This window comes from Mustela nivalis (genome assembly GCF_964662115.1).
Source record: "Mustela nivalis genome assembly, chromosome: 11".
Classification (NCBI taxonomy): Eukaryota; Metazoa; Chordata; class Mammalia; order Carnivora; family Mustelidae; genus Mustela; species Mustela nivalis.
Window position 1 is genome coordinate 89,008,305 of NC_139030.1, and position 16,173 is coordinate 89,024,477.

The window sequence follows — 16,173 nt, forward strand, 5'->3', positions numbered from 1 at the left end:
TGAGTGTTAGTTTCAGGAAGGAATATATCACCTTGATATGAGGGGCAAAAATCAGACAATGTGAGTTGTCCAATAATGAAGTCTTTTGAAATAATGAACCTTCTAGTCACTAGAACCATTCAAGTAGAAGCTGAATAAACCATATGGCAAAGATGTTTTCCCTAATTTTTGATATACCAGTCATTCTGGACTGACTTCTTTTCCTGAAATATTCTACCCTCTTCCCATCTGCGGGTCTTCACACATATGGTTCCTCTGCTTGAAAGATTCCCACTTGCTCACATCCCATCCAACACACATATCCTTTCTTCTGCCTGACCCTTTCTCATCTTCTAGGTTTCAGACTCAGTCCCCTTCCTTTATCTTCCTTTTGCACTCAATGTCCTGTGACTTAGCATCATCTGTTACATTTGATTATAATTTTTTAAACATTTTCCTTCCCTAAACAGCTGAATTTTTTAATTACTCTATCCTCAGTACCTGGTACACAGTAGATGCTTGATAATTTTTTATTGTATTATGAATGTAAGTCTCTCTAAGGCCATGATTCCATGAAAGAGAATGGAACATCTTCATCTGAAACATTTTATTTTTATTGATTTTCAGAATTAGGCAGAAGAATCCCCATTGCATCTTGAAAATTGTACTGATACTCAGTATCATTCACTTCAGACACAAGTTCAGACTACCCTAGTGCAAGGGACACAAACTCAAATGTCTGTACAGGAAAAAGGAATAATATGACTGTGTGAGGTGGGCCAAGCATAAGACAGTAAGGAATGGTGACATTTATGAGGAAGACTAGATTGTGGATCCCCTATTTAAAAGAATTCAAATAGCAGTAGTTTCCTCAAAGTTTTAAATATATGGTAACACTGACTAATTTAAAGTTCACCTGTATTTTATTTTCTTTCACCTCTATTTTACTTTCAGTGAAAATGATTTTTAAGAGTAATAAAAATGGTGGACACAAATAGAATCAGATGGGCCAACAATAATTAGAATAAAAGATGCTGAAAAAGTAATGGTGTATGAATTCTCTAAAAGCCAAAATTATGTGCTTTGCTCAGATTTTTCAGAAAATCAGATTTGAGAGGTTTTCAAAAATTTAAGAGAATAGCAAATGGAGAGGCAAATGTTACTAGGTAATTAAGATTAGTTAATAGGTACTACAGATTAGCTCTCAATGAGAATTTTGGAGTGAATTTATATTTGGTTCATTCAAGGAATTTCTTAAGATTTAAACTTTAGATTTTTTGAGTGGATGTCTTTGCTGACTTCAGGGTCATTGAAATGTGTCCTGCCATCATCATTAATTTCCCAAATCTTGTCCCATGTGTGCAGTGGGATAGGGTTCCTAAATAGGAAACATGTCTGTTTTTTTTTTTTTTTAAGATTTTATTTATTTATTTGACAGAGAGAAATTACAAGTACACTGAGAGGCAGGCAGAGAGAGAGAGAGAAGGAAGCAGGCTCCCCGCCGAGCAGAAAGCCCGATGCGGGACTCGATCCCAGGACCCCGAGACCATGACCCGAGCCGAAGGCAGCAGCTTAACCCACTGAGCCACCCAGGCGCCCCAACATGTCTGTTTTTTATCTTTTTCCTTGGCTCTTCATCTTTTCTCTTTTGCTGCTTTTTAAAAATTGGCTCTGCATTTTTAAAAATAATTATTTTAAAGATAATTTCTAAATTTTAAATTGTGAAACAATTTCAAATTTTAAAAGTTGCAAGAACTGTACAAATAGCTTTCTTTCTAGAGCCAGTTGAGATTGATGCCCCATTACTTTGGATACTTTAGTGTCCCTACTTTACAAACAAGGACATTCACCTACTGTCAACATCACCATCAGATCTTTAGACACAATTCAGGATCATCAGTTGTCTCAACCATATCTTTTATAACAAAAGATTCCACTTCAAAATCACATTCTGCATCCAGTTTTCATGTCTCTGGTCTCCTTCAGTCTATAACAGTTGGTTAGTCTTTTCTTGACTTTCATGACCCTCACACATTTTGAACATTTAAGACTGTTGTTTCCTTACTTTTAGACTCTGGCTATTTATCTTTGGCAGGAATACTTCAAAAATGATGCCGTGTTCTTGCACCTTTGCCTCACATCAGGAGGTACATAATGTCCGTCTGTCCCATTTTGAGACTCTGTGCATATCCCATTCATCATTAAATTTCCAATTTTTCTGTTTATGTACTTATACCTACATAGATTCCTGGATTCTTAGTTTATTCAGTTAGATGTAATTTTTTATTTTCATAATATTATATTTTCTTACTGTTTAAATTTGTCTAGTAGGTCAAATTTGATGCTCAAGTTTGTGAGAGGCTAATATCTGTGTCCTATTGACATCCCCCTCACTTTCATTTTCTTTTTTTATTTTTTTTAAGATGATATTTTTTTATTTGAGACAGAGAACATGAGCAATAGTGAGGGGCGAGGGAGAGGGAGAAATAGACTCCCTGATGAGCAGGGAGCCCGATGTCCTCAGTCCTCAGGACAGGATCCCAATATTATGACCTGAGCCAAAGGCAGATGCTTAACCAGCTGAGCCACCTAGGCACCATTCCCCATCATTTCCTGACATTCTCTAAGCAGTGTATCTATCACCTTTCTTCTTTCTTTCTTTCATCTGTCTATCCATCTGTGTAATCTCTGTGTCTGTATCTATTCTATAGCTCTGACTGGGCTTGAAAACAGTTGACACTCCAATAGCAACGAGAACACCTAGCTTTCACTAAAAGAAGCTAAGGTTTCTTGGAAACGTAGGTATTTCCAGGTTGGGACAGAGAAAATACATGATGAGGCAGAAACAACTTTTCTGAAACCAGGAAAAAAAAGCAAATACATAAATTTTACCCACCCATTTATTATTGCTATGTTTTATGTCTCTTAATGCATTTTGGAAACTAGGCATTCCTACACATATCTTTAATTCTAATCCAACACTATAAAACTCTTGTTTTCCTGTTTTTCTTGTTAATAATTCCCTTGATGGATAGTGAGAAACCTGGCTCCTCTAATGGATAATGTACTTACTTTTTTGGTCTACCTCCCTGTGTTGAAACAATTACCTGTTTCTAAACCCTGAATAGATACCCTCCTTACCCTACCTGGGTTTTGACCTCCCATGTCTGACTTCTGAACTGAGTGTTTTCTCTTTACCTTGTTAGGGACCCACCTTCTTCCCTGAGTTACTGTGGTGCCTTCAGTCCTAGTGTGGACTAGCCTTTCTCTGGGCCTCAGAAAAGGATTTTCAGGCACCCAATTTTTCCGGAAGGGAAAGGGAGGAGAAAAAGAACAGAATGGGACATCTCAATAGAAACAATCCCTGGAAAAATAAGAGACAAACTACTTAGTATGCATATGCCTTTAGATGTCAAGAATGCCGGGTAGGGGGTGGAACACAAAAATGAGGTATAGAGACAAATGTGAGATAATTAAAATATTAGCAAAAATATGAAACTTTTGAAAACTGCTTTTCCCTTAGTTTTCAAGGAGCCCCAATATCTATATGTGTAAAATCAATAATCAGCCCTTTTCTGAACAAACAAAAAGGAGTCATGGCTCATTGATTTAGTATTTGGATACTTGACACTGCAGTTGCTTCTAGGTGGTTTATGATAATATTTAGAATGGTGTTGGTAGCAATCCTGCTGCTATGAAAATTTAAATTTTGTTTATTTCTTGCTTTTGTGATTAACTTGTCAACCTTAACATTCCCAAGATCACAGTGTGGAGGGCTTCATGTTTATTATCCTTCTAAAATGCAGTATGCAGAAATGTTCTCCAAACCTCTGACCTAAAAATCCCAGGGGAAATCTTTCAATAATAGAGTGCTTATAGGCTTGCTGTAGATTTTTACCTATTATAGAGTCCAAATTTCTTAAACTATTCTGATACAATTTGCATTTTTATTCGGATTTAACCCATGTCTAAAATTTATTTCATTATCAAAACATCCTCATGGAACCATCAAATTAGATAAATTGAGAGACAATTCAAAGATATCCCATGACATATGCCCTTTATTTGAATGTGAATGTACATTTGTGTTGGTCCAGTTGGTCCCAGTTGCTCACTGAATTCTCATGAGGTTGCTCTAGAAAATGAATAGGTGCTCCTGAAAGTAAGTATGGGGCACTAAACTTATTCAGAATATATATATGTTTTTTAAGAATAACTATGACTTCAAATATAAAGCCAAGAAATCCACAAACATTAAATTTTTAAACCCCAGTTCTTCATAGTCTACATTTCAAATGAATCATACAGAATAAAAATGGTACCTGCGTCTAGGTCTTTGAAGAGCAGACTCTAATTTTTGAATGTATCAGAGACTAGGCTGGAATAACACATCTTATATCTCTACAACACTCATTTTTCTTTCTTTTTTCCTTTCCTTTCCTTTTTTTTTTTTTTTTTTAAAGATTTTTACTTATTTGACACAGAGAGACACAGCAATAGAGGGAACACAAGCAGGGAGAGTGAGAGAGGGAGAGGCAGGCTTCTTGCTGAGCAGAGAGCCAGATGCGGCAGTCGATCCCAGGACTCGAGGATCATGACCTGAGCCAAAGGCAGACGCTTAACAACTGAGCCACCTAGACACCCCTCCATATTTTTTCTGATATACTTTCTGTAAGGCATTATTTTTTCCTTAGAGTAGGATGATAATTAAAACAAAAAAAATCGAGCCTAAATATCTTGATATTCAGATCCTTGTTCCCTGCTCTGCTTCCCAACTGGGTATGTGACTGTGGGTAAGTTAATGGATAAGGCTGTGCTAATCTTCTGCACCACAGAGAATAAGAAAGAAAGTTGGAGGGCACCTGCGTGGCTCAGATGGTTCAGTGTCTGCCTTTGCCTCCAGTCCTGATCCCAGGTCCTGGGATCGAGTCCTGCATTAGGTTCTCCTCTCAGCAGAGAGCATGTCTTTCCCTCTCCCTCTGCTGCTCCCCCTGCTTGGGCTCTATCATTGTCTCTGTCAAATAAATAAATAAAAATTCTTTTAAAAAAAAAGTTGGATCAGGTCAAGTCTTCTTAGCCTCTTTGTGCCATGGATGTCTTTGGCAGCCTGGTAAAAGCATATGGTCCTTCTAAGAATAGTCCTTTGAAATCAGTAAAATGAATAGAATTGCAAAAAAAACTGATTCTAGTCATTAAGTCATTAAACCGATTCAGTCATTAAGGTACTAAAAAACAAATGTATGATATGGTAGCACGTGTTTCTTTATTATAGCACTCAATAAATAAGTAAATATGGTAAACCTGTAACTACTATAATTTTTAATTGTCGCTCTGACTAGAAGCAGACCTTTGAGGTATCTGCAACAGTACTAATAGGATTTGATATTTGTGACAAAGTCACAGGCACTTCCAAGAGCATTATGGGTTGTTGCCTACGTTCGTCATTAATGGAAACGCTAAATTTCAATCAAATAGTGGAGAAAATAAAAATGTATTTTTTTCCTGCCCAAGTTTTTAAATGCCCTGAATTCTGTCCATTCATTTGAAGGAACTTTCCAACAGAAATATTCTAGGACTTTATCTGCAGTCCTGCTAGTTAGGTAAGGTGGTATATACATTTAGCACTGCTGTACTCCCAAGTGTGGTTCACGGACAGCAGCAGCAGCATCGCCCACCTGCAGCTTGTGAGAAGTGCAGAATCTCTCTGCCCAACCTCAGATCTTCTGAGTCTGAATTTGCATGTTTCCAAGATCCCTTGGTGATCTGGTATGCGCATTAATGCTTGAGAAGCATTGCTACAGATGTAGCTGTTCAGCCTCTCTGGGACTTTTTCAGCTGTGATCAGACCAAGTATCCTCGGGTTTCTCCCACTTGCTAAAAATATACCCTTAAATCTGCGGTCCAAGAAGTTGGTTACAGGCCTTTCAGCAAGAACAGCAGTACTATAGACACTCAATGGAGATTTTCATAGTCAACTTAAGGATCAATAATTGAACAGATTTAGATGGTTTTGGAGATTTACTGAGCCTCAGGCAGATTGAGATTTGTCAGAAGCCTATCGTCTCTGAAGTGGTGGGGAGTGGAGGAGAAGTGGTAACAAGTCTGCATAACCAGGCAGAAACATAGTTCCAAGCTGAACTTTATTAAGAACAGGGGAAGCAGGAGAGGGAGGTTCTTGTCTCACGGAGTCCGAGAATGAACCTGGCCAACAGAGGAGAATGAGCAAAGCAATAGGACTTGATTCATGAAGGAGACAGAAAAAGATCTCAAGAGTGAGAGGCATCCTGACCAGGTTTCCAACATGGGCCTTCACTGACAGTCTTTTATTCAGAACTGACCAGGGAGCTTATGGTCTTACCAAGCTTCTTGGGAGGTCTTGACTCGAGAAATGACTGGTGATAACATCTTTAATGGCTTGCTTCTCCTTTGGGGTCTGGTCATTCTTTGTGGTCAAGATGTGACTGCCATAAAAAGAACCAAGAACCCATCTCTGACATCTAGGGCAGGGTGATCTGGTTTATTCCCTTATCTCTGGTTTCCTTAAGTCTCAGGATTTCAGGGACTTTCTTGAACTTAGTCATGTAGTCCCCTACCTATCCCCCCTTCCTAACCCCAGTGGTCCCTTACTCATTGGTGGCGTTTGTTCTGTAGGGTTTGGTTTGAGCACTGTAACTGTTTGTGTAGCACAGTTGATCTTGAGAATATGTGTTTTTCACTGCTTTGGAGCCAGTTTTAATTCATATGTAAAATATTAAGTATACATCTTATGAACTGAATCATGTCTATGTGGGGAGAGAAACCACTAATAGTCTTATGGTGAAATCCTCTAATAGAAATTTTGATGCAGTGTACATTTGTTGAGCATCTGTTTTGTACCAGTTGAAATTCAGAAATAAAGAAGACACTTCCTGCCGTAAAAGAATTGCCAACTTATTAAAGCCAAGAAAAAAAAAGTAGGTATATAGATGATAAGAGTATAAGTTCTATGATAAAAGCAGGCACGAGATACTATTTATAGTGGCACTACTTATAGTACATAGACCATTAAGTTTCCATTTACTCATCTACTTATTGACTCATTTATTCATTCATTGCTTTACGCATGTGTATCATACACAAATCTCTATGGCTAACTCTAGAATCCTGACATTGGAAGTGGTAGGTAAGATAGGTCTAGGTTGGGATTATTTTGGGTTTTTTTTATGCTCTGTTTAGAATGTTGAACCTTATCCAACAAGCAACTAAAGATTTTGAAGTAGGGAAATTACTGATGAGGTCATCATTCTTGGGATGGTCATGAGAGGTGACTCTAAAGGGGGCTTCAGAAGCTCATTTTAAGGAAAAAAGCATTCTTGTGTTCACTTCAGGTTCTCCTGTAGTCTTAAAAATCTCTCATTCCGTTCTAATTAATAGTATTTACAATCAAATATCTGGTTTGTGTTGGACTTTTATATATTGTACTTCTTGCCATTTAGTTCAGCAATATAATTAACATTTTTTTTCCTGTCATTATTTTGCAGCTTTGGACCCTTGTCTTGATTTTATGGCCAGTCATTATTTTCATAATTTTGGCTATTACCCGGACCAAATTTCCTCCAACAGCAAAACCAACTTGTAAGTAAATGAGATTTGTTTCCCTAATTTTGGGATTATTGTTTTTTTTTTTTTTCTTTTAAAGACTTACTTATTTGAGAGAGAGTAAGAAAGGGAGAGAGCATGTGTGTGCACAGTGGGGAGGGGCAGAGGGGGAAGGAGAGAGAATCCCACGCAAATTCCTCACTGGGTGTGGAACCTGACACGGTGCTCGATATCGTGACCCTGAGATCATGATCTGAGCCAAAATCAAGAGTCGGACACTTAACTAACTATGTCACCCAGGCACCCCTAATTTTGGGATTCTAGTTCAAATTTATTTCAATACCTCCTTAATGTTTTTTTCTAAAATTTTAGTAGTGTTTCCACTTGGAAGTATTTGTATAAATACTTAGCCTGTTTTTTTTTCCTCCAGCTTTTTGAATCAGTTAGAAAGGTGAGCCTGTAATATTTATCTAAAAAAATTATGAAGCATGTAGGAGCCACAGTATATTTTAATCTTTGTAAAATTTTGACTCATTTATTATTCACCTCATAAAGCTCATTATGGTATGTACAACACAAACAAGCAGCAATCTCAAGCTAGAACATCCTTTACTTTTGTACTGTGGCAGAAACCACAGGCTGGTATTTGGTCACCTGAACACATGAAATGCAGAGTACTGTACAAATCTCTAATCTCTGTTCAGGGCTGGTATGAGTAGTGCAAATGTATCAACACATTTCATTTGAAAGAACATTGTTTTCCAGTCAGTGCTATTTTAGCTGCATTATTTTGTCATCACCCAGTTGAAAAGTAGGCCCAATGCCAATTCAGGCCATTGTTTTCTTTTGGATCCAGAATGGAGATGCAGGAAAGACTCAGAGAAGTCCTCAGAACTGAGAGGGGTGAGCCTTTTAACCCCATGATCTGAGTGGTGTTGTTTCTGCTTTTGTTCCTAAACCTTGGAGCGAGTTGTCTTGGTAGACGAGTGAGGGTTAGGTGAGATGCTTGAGTTTCACAAAGCGGTCATTTTCTGAAAAGCTTCTTGTAGACCAAATTTCTGCAAATCAGATTGTATTTCAGATAAATTATGGTAATTTGCCATATAAAAGAAGACTATACTGAATTATTTGTAAAGAGAATAATAGGCTCTAGTGACTTTTAAAAATAATGTTTTTCAGTCATTGAGTCCTAAGAAGTAAGATGACAGCCATGGCGGAATCTTGATTCACACACAATAGAATAATTTGGAAGAGAATATCAGTTCAATTAGTGTAAAGTATTTAAACTCTTGTTACGAGAATAAATAATTCCTTACGTTTGAAAAACACCTAACCATTTCTAAAGGACTTTTGCTCAAGTTCTTATGCAGTTGTTGTTGATGAGATTTTATTAGGTTGTTTATAAAAGCAGCATAATTTTGTTCTCTTCATATTGTGTGTATATTAGTTATTTATAACAGATTACGTCCATTGTGTATTGTTGAAATTATGTGCTCTTGCCCATCTGAAGTAGCATGGACTTCAGAAATAATGCATTCAGCCCATACAGACAAACACACTTTGAACTACTTTGGTTTAAGATGCTAATTATCAATTCACTAACGACAGTGACAAAAGGAGTCTGTTAGCTTCTTTCGACAACTTATTTCTACCAATTTCTTATTTATAAGGATTTTTCAGTTATGCAGTAAGTTCCTCTTATAAGACAGAGATATAAGGTGTTTGGGTGAATAGAATTAACTGGTGCTACCTGATGGGATTTAGAGATTCGGGAGAAAATCATGGAGAGCTCTTAGAGTCCCACTAAATTACGAAGAAAAAAATTGGAAAAACCATGTGACGATTGCCTCAGAGACTTTATCTTTAAAAGTTCTGCAAAATCACAATGTCCAGAAGGAGATGAATAACAACCTTTTATGACGGACGTATGATCATATGCTCATAATAGTTATGGGGTGATTGTCTTTATGTTTGTGGGTAAGAGAGAACAGAATTATAGGGAAGGTCAGACATTGGAAGTGTTTTTGCTAGTCTCTCAGACCTTATAAGACTCAGTTAAAAAATAGTTTATTGTTTAGAGTTCACAGAGGAGAACATTGGGACCCACAGAGAATGTAATTTGCCAAAACTCGATCATGTGGGATAGGACAGAAGGGTTTTGGAAACTACCTTTACCTTTGAAAAGAGGTAAAGAGAGATTTGGGAGGAAAAAAAGAGAGGAAAATAAGAGATTTGTCTCATATTTTACCAGACAGCCAAAATACAAATTGTGTCCAGAATATCAACTCATTGTATAATCAGTCAAGTATAAAGTATTTTATAATTAAAGGAGCTGTCTGTACAGCAAATTAGAGAATCTAAAACTAGTATGGATGCGGTTACTTTTTTCCACCCTGTCTTGTGGTAGAGAGGGAGTGAGTCCAAAATGAAAGTTTGGATTCAGGGATTTTTTTAAAAAAATTATTTTTTGTTTTTCTTTGTTTCTCATACCTATTAGAGTGAAAGATTAAAGTAAGTTCATCATAATAAATGGAAAAAGTATTTCTTGATCTCATATGTGCCAGATGCTTTGGGAGGTGATGGCAGTGTTCCTCAGTTTATCGTGGAGAAAACCAGTGCACAGAGAGAGTAAGTAACTTGACCAAGATTTCAGTTAATAAGTGGTGATGTCAGGATTTGAACGTAGGCAGTCATTCTAGCCTCTAGTTTTAAGCTTATGGAGTCACATTTCTTACATCTAGGAGTCAGTACTTATTTCTTGTGTTGAATTATTCACGTTTCACAAAAGCAGACTAAAAGTTAGAGATTAGGAATATGAACACCCCATCTCCGTCTCTATCATGAAATGAGGAAATACTGGGCGGAAAGGTGCAGGCCGATGTATGAATCAAAGTTATCCTAAATATTAGTATTCAGTGGAGAATGCTGCCTCCCTCTGACTAATTCTGCAGGAGTCACTGTGGTTGTAGTATCATGGAAATCAGGTCCTGTTTAACAGAGTTACAGCCCTTTCTGGGCTACAGTGACTGCTTCATTGCTGGTTGGGCAACAGAGAAATGAAGAAGAAACTCCAGGCTACACCCCAGCTGAAACTCAGCTACGATGAGAAAGGAGTTGTCATCCCGTGGGCACATTCTGCTCCCAGAATAGCTGGGCAGGTGTGTAGGCTGGTATATCATATGGAACAGATATGATGAGTGACTCGAAGGGCTCCCTCCATAGTTTTCTTGACTGATGGGTGTCTGGAGAAGTCTTTGGTTGAGGATGGAAGCTGCTGCAGTCTTGGCTATGGTGAGCCCCGTCCTGAGCACAAGACTGGCTTTCGGCATCGTCTGCCTTCACTCACGCCCTTCTGTGTCACCACAGACAGCTTCGGTAACTAGCTTCTGAAAGCAGTAAGTCCCGGGTAAGGAAAGCTTCCCAAGCCTGGCAGACGGGCCAGGATGCTTCTTGTTCACACAGAAAAGAAATGGGCTAAGCCTCCACATTTGAAATAGTTCCAACCTCTTATAATCTGTACATGCAGTAACTTGTCAGGAGGCAGAGTTTAAAGCTGAAACATCATGCTTAGGAGCAAAGACAAACAAAACAAAACAAACCCTCCAAAACTCATTTAGACTAAGCCCAGCCATAATGTAGTGTTGTCTTTGTCTCCTTTCAACACGCGCAAACCCACCCAGTGTGGGCAAGCAGTTCCTAATTACTGCGGAGCTCACTACTTTTCAAGAACAGAAAAACCCTGCCATCATGAGATAAGTAGACTCCAAAACTTGTTGTCTTGCCAAATAAGGAGTCACATTTTTTTATGAAGTTAATGAAAAACAATATTTTTCAAGTGGTTGAAAATACTTAAAAGCACAATGGAAGTGATACTGTGTAAATATGGCCATAGCGTGGATTACATTCTGATCATCTCAAGGCCATCACTTCCTAATACCTCACCTCCTCCAAAGAGAAGAAAGCCAGCCCATGTCACATCTGAAAATGAGCTGTTGGAAGGCAGGAGCCAACTGCCAACTGAATTATATCCAAACGTGTGCTAGCACAGGCTTATCCCAAACACTACCCATCTGGGTGGGGTTCCATAGCTTTGGTAAATGCACGATCACCATGACCAGCATGTCTTCTGACCTCCATGTCTTTTGTCTCCAGGGATGCAATAAAAGTAATGATAGGGGTAACAATTTCTTGAACACCTTAGTACATGTCAGACACTATGCTGAGGACGTCACATATATTTCCTTAGTGGATGCATCATCTCTATGAACTATGTAGTATGATTGTCCCAGTTTTAGAGATGACAAAACAGAGGCACAGAGGTATTAAGTAATTCACCCATATTCACATGGGTACTGTGTGCCTAAGCCTGAATTTTAAACCCAGTTTTACCAGCAGATGCAGTAGTTGTGTTCAGGTTGTGACGGCCAGCAGTGGCGATCCCGAGGTCCAGCTCATTTCAGTTTAGAGCCCCTCCTTTTCCTCCCTCATACCACTTGTCCGCGTACCATAGACGGAGCACGGCTGTACGAGTGAACGCAGTCGCTTTTCTACTTTTCTACTTTTTGGCAGCTCTAGAAAAAAAAAAATGGGAGAAGGAAGATTGAAGTTACTGATTAATTGGCGGCACATGGGATTCCTGCGTGGGGCTCTACCTGCGGTCCCTGAATTGTTAGGCGGAAGCTGTTGTGTGGTTTTATGTTGAAAAAGCAGATGAGGCATCGTACTTGAGGGTTGTGAAAGTCAGAGGAGCCAGGCTTTTTCGGGTCCCGCTCTTGCTTCTGACTTTCCTTGTGGCGTGTTTTCAGGGAAGGGACGGCAAATGCGTGAGGACAGCGTTCCGCTGTGGGGTACCCCGCGCTGCCCAGGACGCTCGTGATTTAACTGTAATAGCTGAGGGACCATAATAAGTAATTTCCTTTTCTATTTTGATTGGCTCAAAATTAATGCAGGTTTTGTTCTGGGAGGCTCAAACTCATCATCATTCATCTCCTGCCAGGTGTTGCCCCATCCGATTTCTCCATTCTCACGTGTGCCAGCAACACCAGGCAGTCTCAGGTTAGAAATGTCTGAATCATCCCGAACTCCTCCTGTTCCTTCTTCACCTCCCATAACCATGATTCTTCATGACAGGATCTATCTTGTGAAATGTGTCCTGGAGTTACCCTTCCTTTCCCTCCTTCCTATAGTCCCTTGGTTCAAGATCTCATTGTATTACACCTGTGTTTCTTCAACAGCTTTTTATTTTGGGGGTGGCGGGCACTCTGAAAGCCCAGTCTCTAATTGTTCCCATAGTGTCACATCAGATAATCCCTTAAAATATCCTTTGGGTCTGTAAAGTTTCAACTCCCCTTTATCTTGCTTTCAAGACCTTCATAATCAGGATTCCTTCAACTTTCTGCTCAACGTGCTCTGCAGTATAAGGCCTTTGCCTAAAGAGTCAGTGTCCCAATGTCTTCCACACATCCTGTGCTTGTTCCCATTTGGATATACATGCTTCTGTCTCGTCTTCCTTGTCTATCAAAAGACAAGCTCACATCTGAGGCTTACACTTTTGCCTTTCCTGATCACTCAAAACTCGTTATTTCTACTTTATATCTCTCTTGTGGATGGACAGGCTAATGGTGGTTTCTGAATGCCTTATGCTTTCATCTTAACTCACTCATTAGACAGATAGCACATTAACAGCAGAAATCATGTCACAGCATCATGCTAATATCAGATACAGCATGATTCCTACCAGAGAGAACAAAATAAGAATGTAATAGATCATTCAGAATTTAGTGCAGTTTGAAAGATTGGGGTGATTGGATTATCAGATTCACCCAGAGATGCATCGTACGAAAGCTCAGTGGGAATCTGTGACCGGTGAAGGACAAGGAGTTAGCTTCCTTTTGGTTTGGTTTTTATGTCTCACATCCAAGTAAATCTGACTGTGCTATCAACAGTATCTCTAATGTTAATATTGGGACAAGAAAAGGGGTATAAAGCTCCTCCATTCCTCCCCAGGTAGGTAGATCCACCTGGGAATTTCCCTCACAAATACCTAAGAGCTCATGTGAATATATACAGAAGATTTTCATGTAGGTGAGATTTATAGTCTGCTTCTTGCCTTAGTTTCAGAAAATGTTAGAGCAACTTTTGAATTTCCTAGCCAAAGCCCTATTCACTTATATCTTTCATCAGCAAATCAGTAGTTAACAACTGTTTTTGGAAACATGACTGATCTTTTGGATGGCACCATGAAGGTAAACTCTGGGGAACTCAGAGAAATGGAGGAGACTGTGGCTGTGTCCCCTGGCATTCTGCACCACGCTGGAGGAAACCAGCAGGAAGGACGCAGCCAGAGGGACAGCTCAGCTCTTGCTGCTAGCTGCCCATCTCTCTCTGCTCCTAATCTGAAATTCTGCCATGCTCTCACGCAATGCCAGTGGGCACACCCTGATGCCAGATAACATAACAAAAGGATTTCTCAACTAATGCCTTGTTAGGCTTAGTACACAGAGTTGCAACAGAAAGCCGGAAATACCTTGAAGTACAATAAAACTTAATTTAACAAGTAGAAGAATAGGGGCACCTGGGTGGCTCAGTTGGGTAAACATAGGGCTCTTGGTTTTGGCTCTGGTCCTGATCTCAGGGTTGTGGGATCAAGCCTCACACTGGGCTCCCTGGTCAGCTGGAATCTGCTTAAGATTCTCTCCCCATCTCCCTCTGTCCACCCACTCCCCTCTGCATTCTTTCTCTCTCAAAGAAGTAAAAAATATTAAAAAGAAAGAAAGAGTAAAGAATAGCTACTGATTGCACAATGGAAAATTTCTTATCTTTTGGGTTTTATTCCCCCCGTCCTTTCTGCGTCATCCCTACTTCTGATGATTTACCAGCTTCTCGAGGTGACCACCCCACTGACATCATCTCTGGAGGTCACATGTCTTCTCTGTTTCACTCCCCCTCTCTCTTCTTCCCTTCATAAAGTGCAGAGGCGCTCCTGTTACTCTCAGGTGGGGACTTCTAATACTCAGGTCTATATGATAAAGATAAATAATTGATTATTTATACAATTTTCTCAAGTACGGTTCTCTTACTTGCTCAGGTCCCCAATATCCCCAGTATTGGTTGTTTCCAATATACCAATATACCCCTGAAGCCAAGAGCCAGATTTAACAAAATTCAGCATATTCTCCTTCACTTATCTGAGAGCCCAGAGCCCAGACCCAGGCTCGCAGGTGAGGGTCTGGCTCTGTGGTTGGCTGACTGTATGTTTTCCCGAGGGACAGTTAAACATTCTTCTGAGTATCACCCAGGAAACCTAGCCTAGGAAACCTTAGTGATTTTATGTTGCTCTCATTGTTCAGCTTTTTTCATTCTCTTTGAGTAGGTCACATTGTGTCTTTTGCTTTGGTAAATGAACCAGTGTGTATTTTTAGAGTAGAGCAGCCCTCATGGAAGAAACACCACAGCATACAATATTCACTAGTCTTGACTTGGTTAAAATTTCATGGTGGATTCAAATTAGAATGACTTATGATACTTTCACATTAAAAAAAAAAAGTCTGTGGTTATTTAAAAATAAAATCTTTGGTTTGGGTCATATATTTATATATTTATACTTACATGTAAAATTGTTATTGTGAGAGGCAGTATAAGGGTTTAGAGCACAGACTCCAGATTCAAACTGCCTGAATTCAAACACAAGCCTTGAATAAGTCTTGGATGCTCTGAGCTTCAGTGTCCACATTTATATATCGAAGCTGATCAATAGCACCCACTTCACAGAGTTACTGTAAAAATCGAATGAGTTAATACTTGTTAAATACTTAGATAAATGTCTGACACATAGTAAGAGCTGTATTGGTGTTGGATATTGTGTTTTAGATTTATATTATTTATAATATATCAGTACAGGGTATAACGTCAATCATTGAGATCGTTGAGCTAATCTAGTATCATATTATTTGACAGGTAAGAAAACTGAGGCTCAGAAAAGTTAAGACTTGATTATAGTTTCACATTTATTCTTGCCTCCATCACATATTTAAAGGGTACCTGTAATGTCTGCACTGATCAAGAAAGCCATGAGCTCTCAGAACAGTCAGATCCATAGGAGGTTAATAAGTGTGGTAGAATCTGTGATAAATAAATATGCAATGTGATAAATTCCACAGTGGATGTAGTCTTAAAAGGAAATCGGCAGAGGAGATAGAGTCCAACAACCTTACCTGGCATCAGGGCTGGGCCTATGGGGATGCTTGTTCAAGGCAGACTTTGAGGGGTTAGCAAAATCTTGGTAATCAAGATCAATCATATTTCAGTACAGTATTCTAAAATAATAAAAATTAATTTTAAAATTCAGTGATGAACAAAATGTTATTAAAATTTTAGATAAAGTGAGGCTCAGTAATACCAACTTTTCTTTTGCCTTGGGCTCCCGTGCGGCTTCCATAGCACTGGCTGTGATACCAGGAAAGCCTCCTTTCACAGGGGAGTCCTACATCTTAGCATGAGTTTTATTTATTTATTTATTTTGAAAATATTTTATTTATTTATTTGATGGAGATATCACAAGTAGGCAGAGAGGAAGAAGCAGAGAGCCCAATGCAGGGCTCGATCCCAGGCCCCTGA

The 16,173-nt window shown here is 39.0% G+C and overlaps 1 protein-coding gene across 1 annotated transcript in view; it reads left to right on the forward strand.

Moving 5' to 3' along the window:
* ABCA12 (ATP binding cassette subfamily A member 12) overlaps nucleotides 1-16,173 on the forward strand; it is a 168,152-nt gene that overhangs the window by 6,379 nt on the left and 145,600 nt on the right. Inside the window, exon 2 of the mRNA XM_082691434.1 lies at nucleotides 7,500-7,593. Coding sequence (XP_082547560.1) covers nucleotides 7,500-7,593 — 94 coding nt within the window. The remainder of the gene's footprint in view (nucleotides 1-7,499; nucleotides 7,594-16,173) is intronic.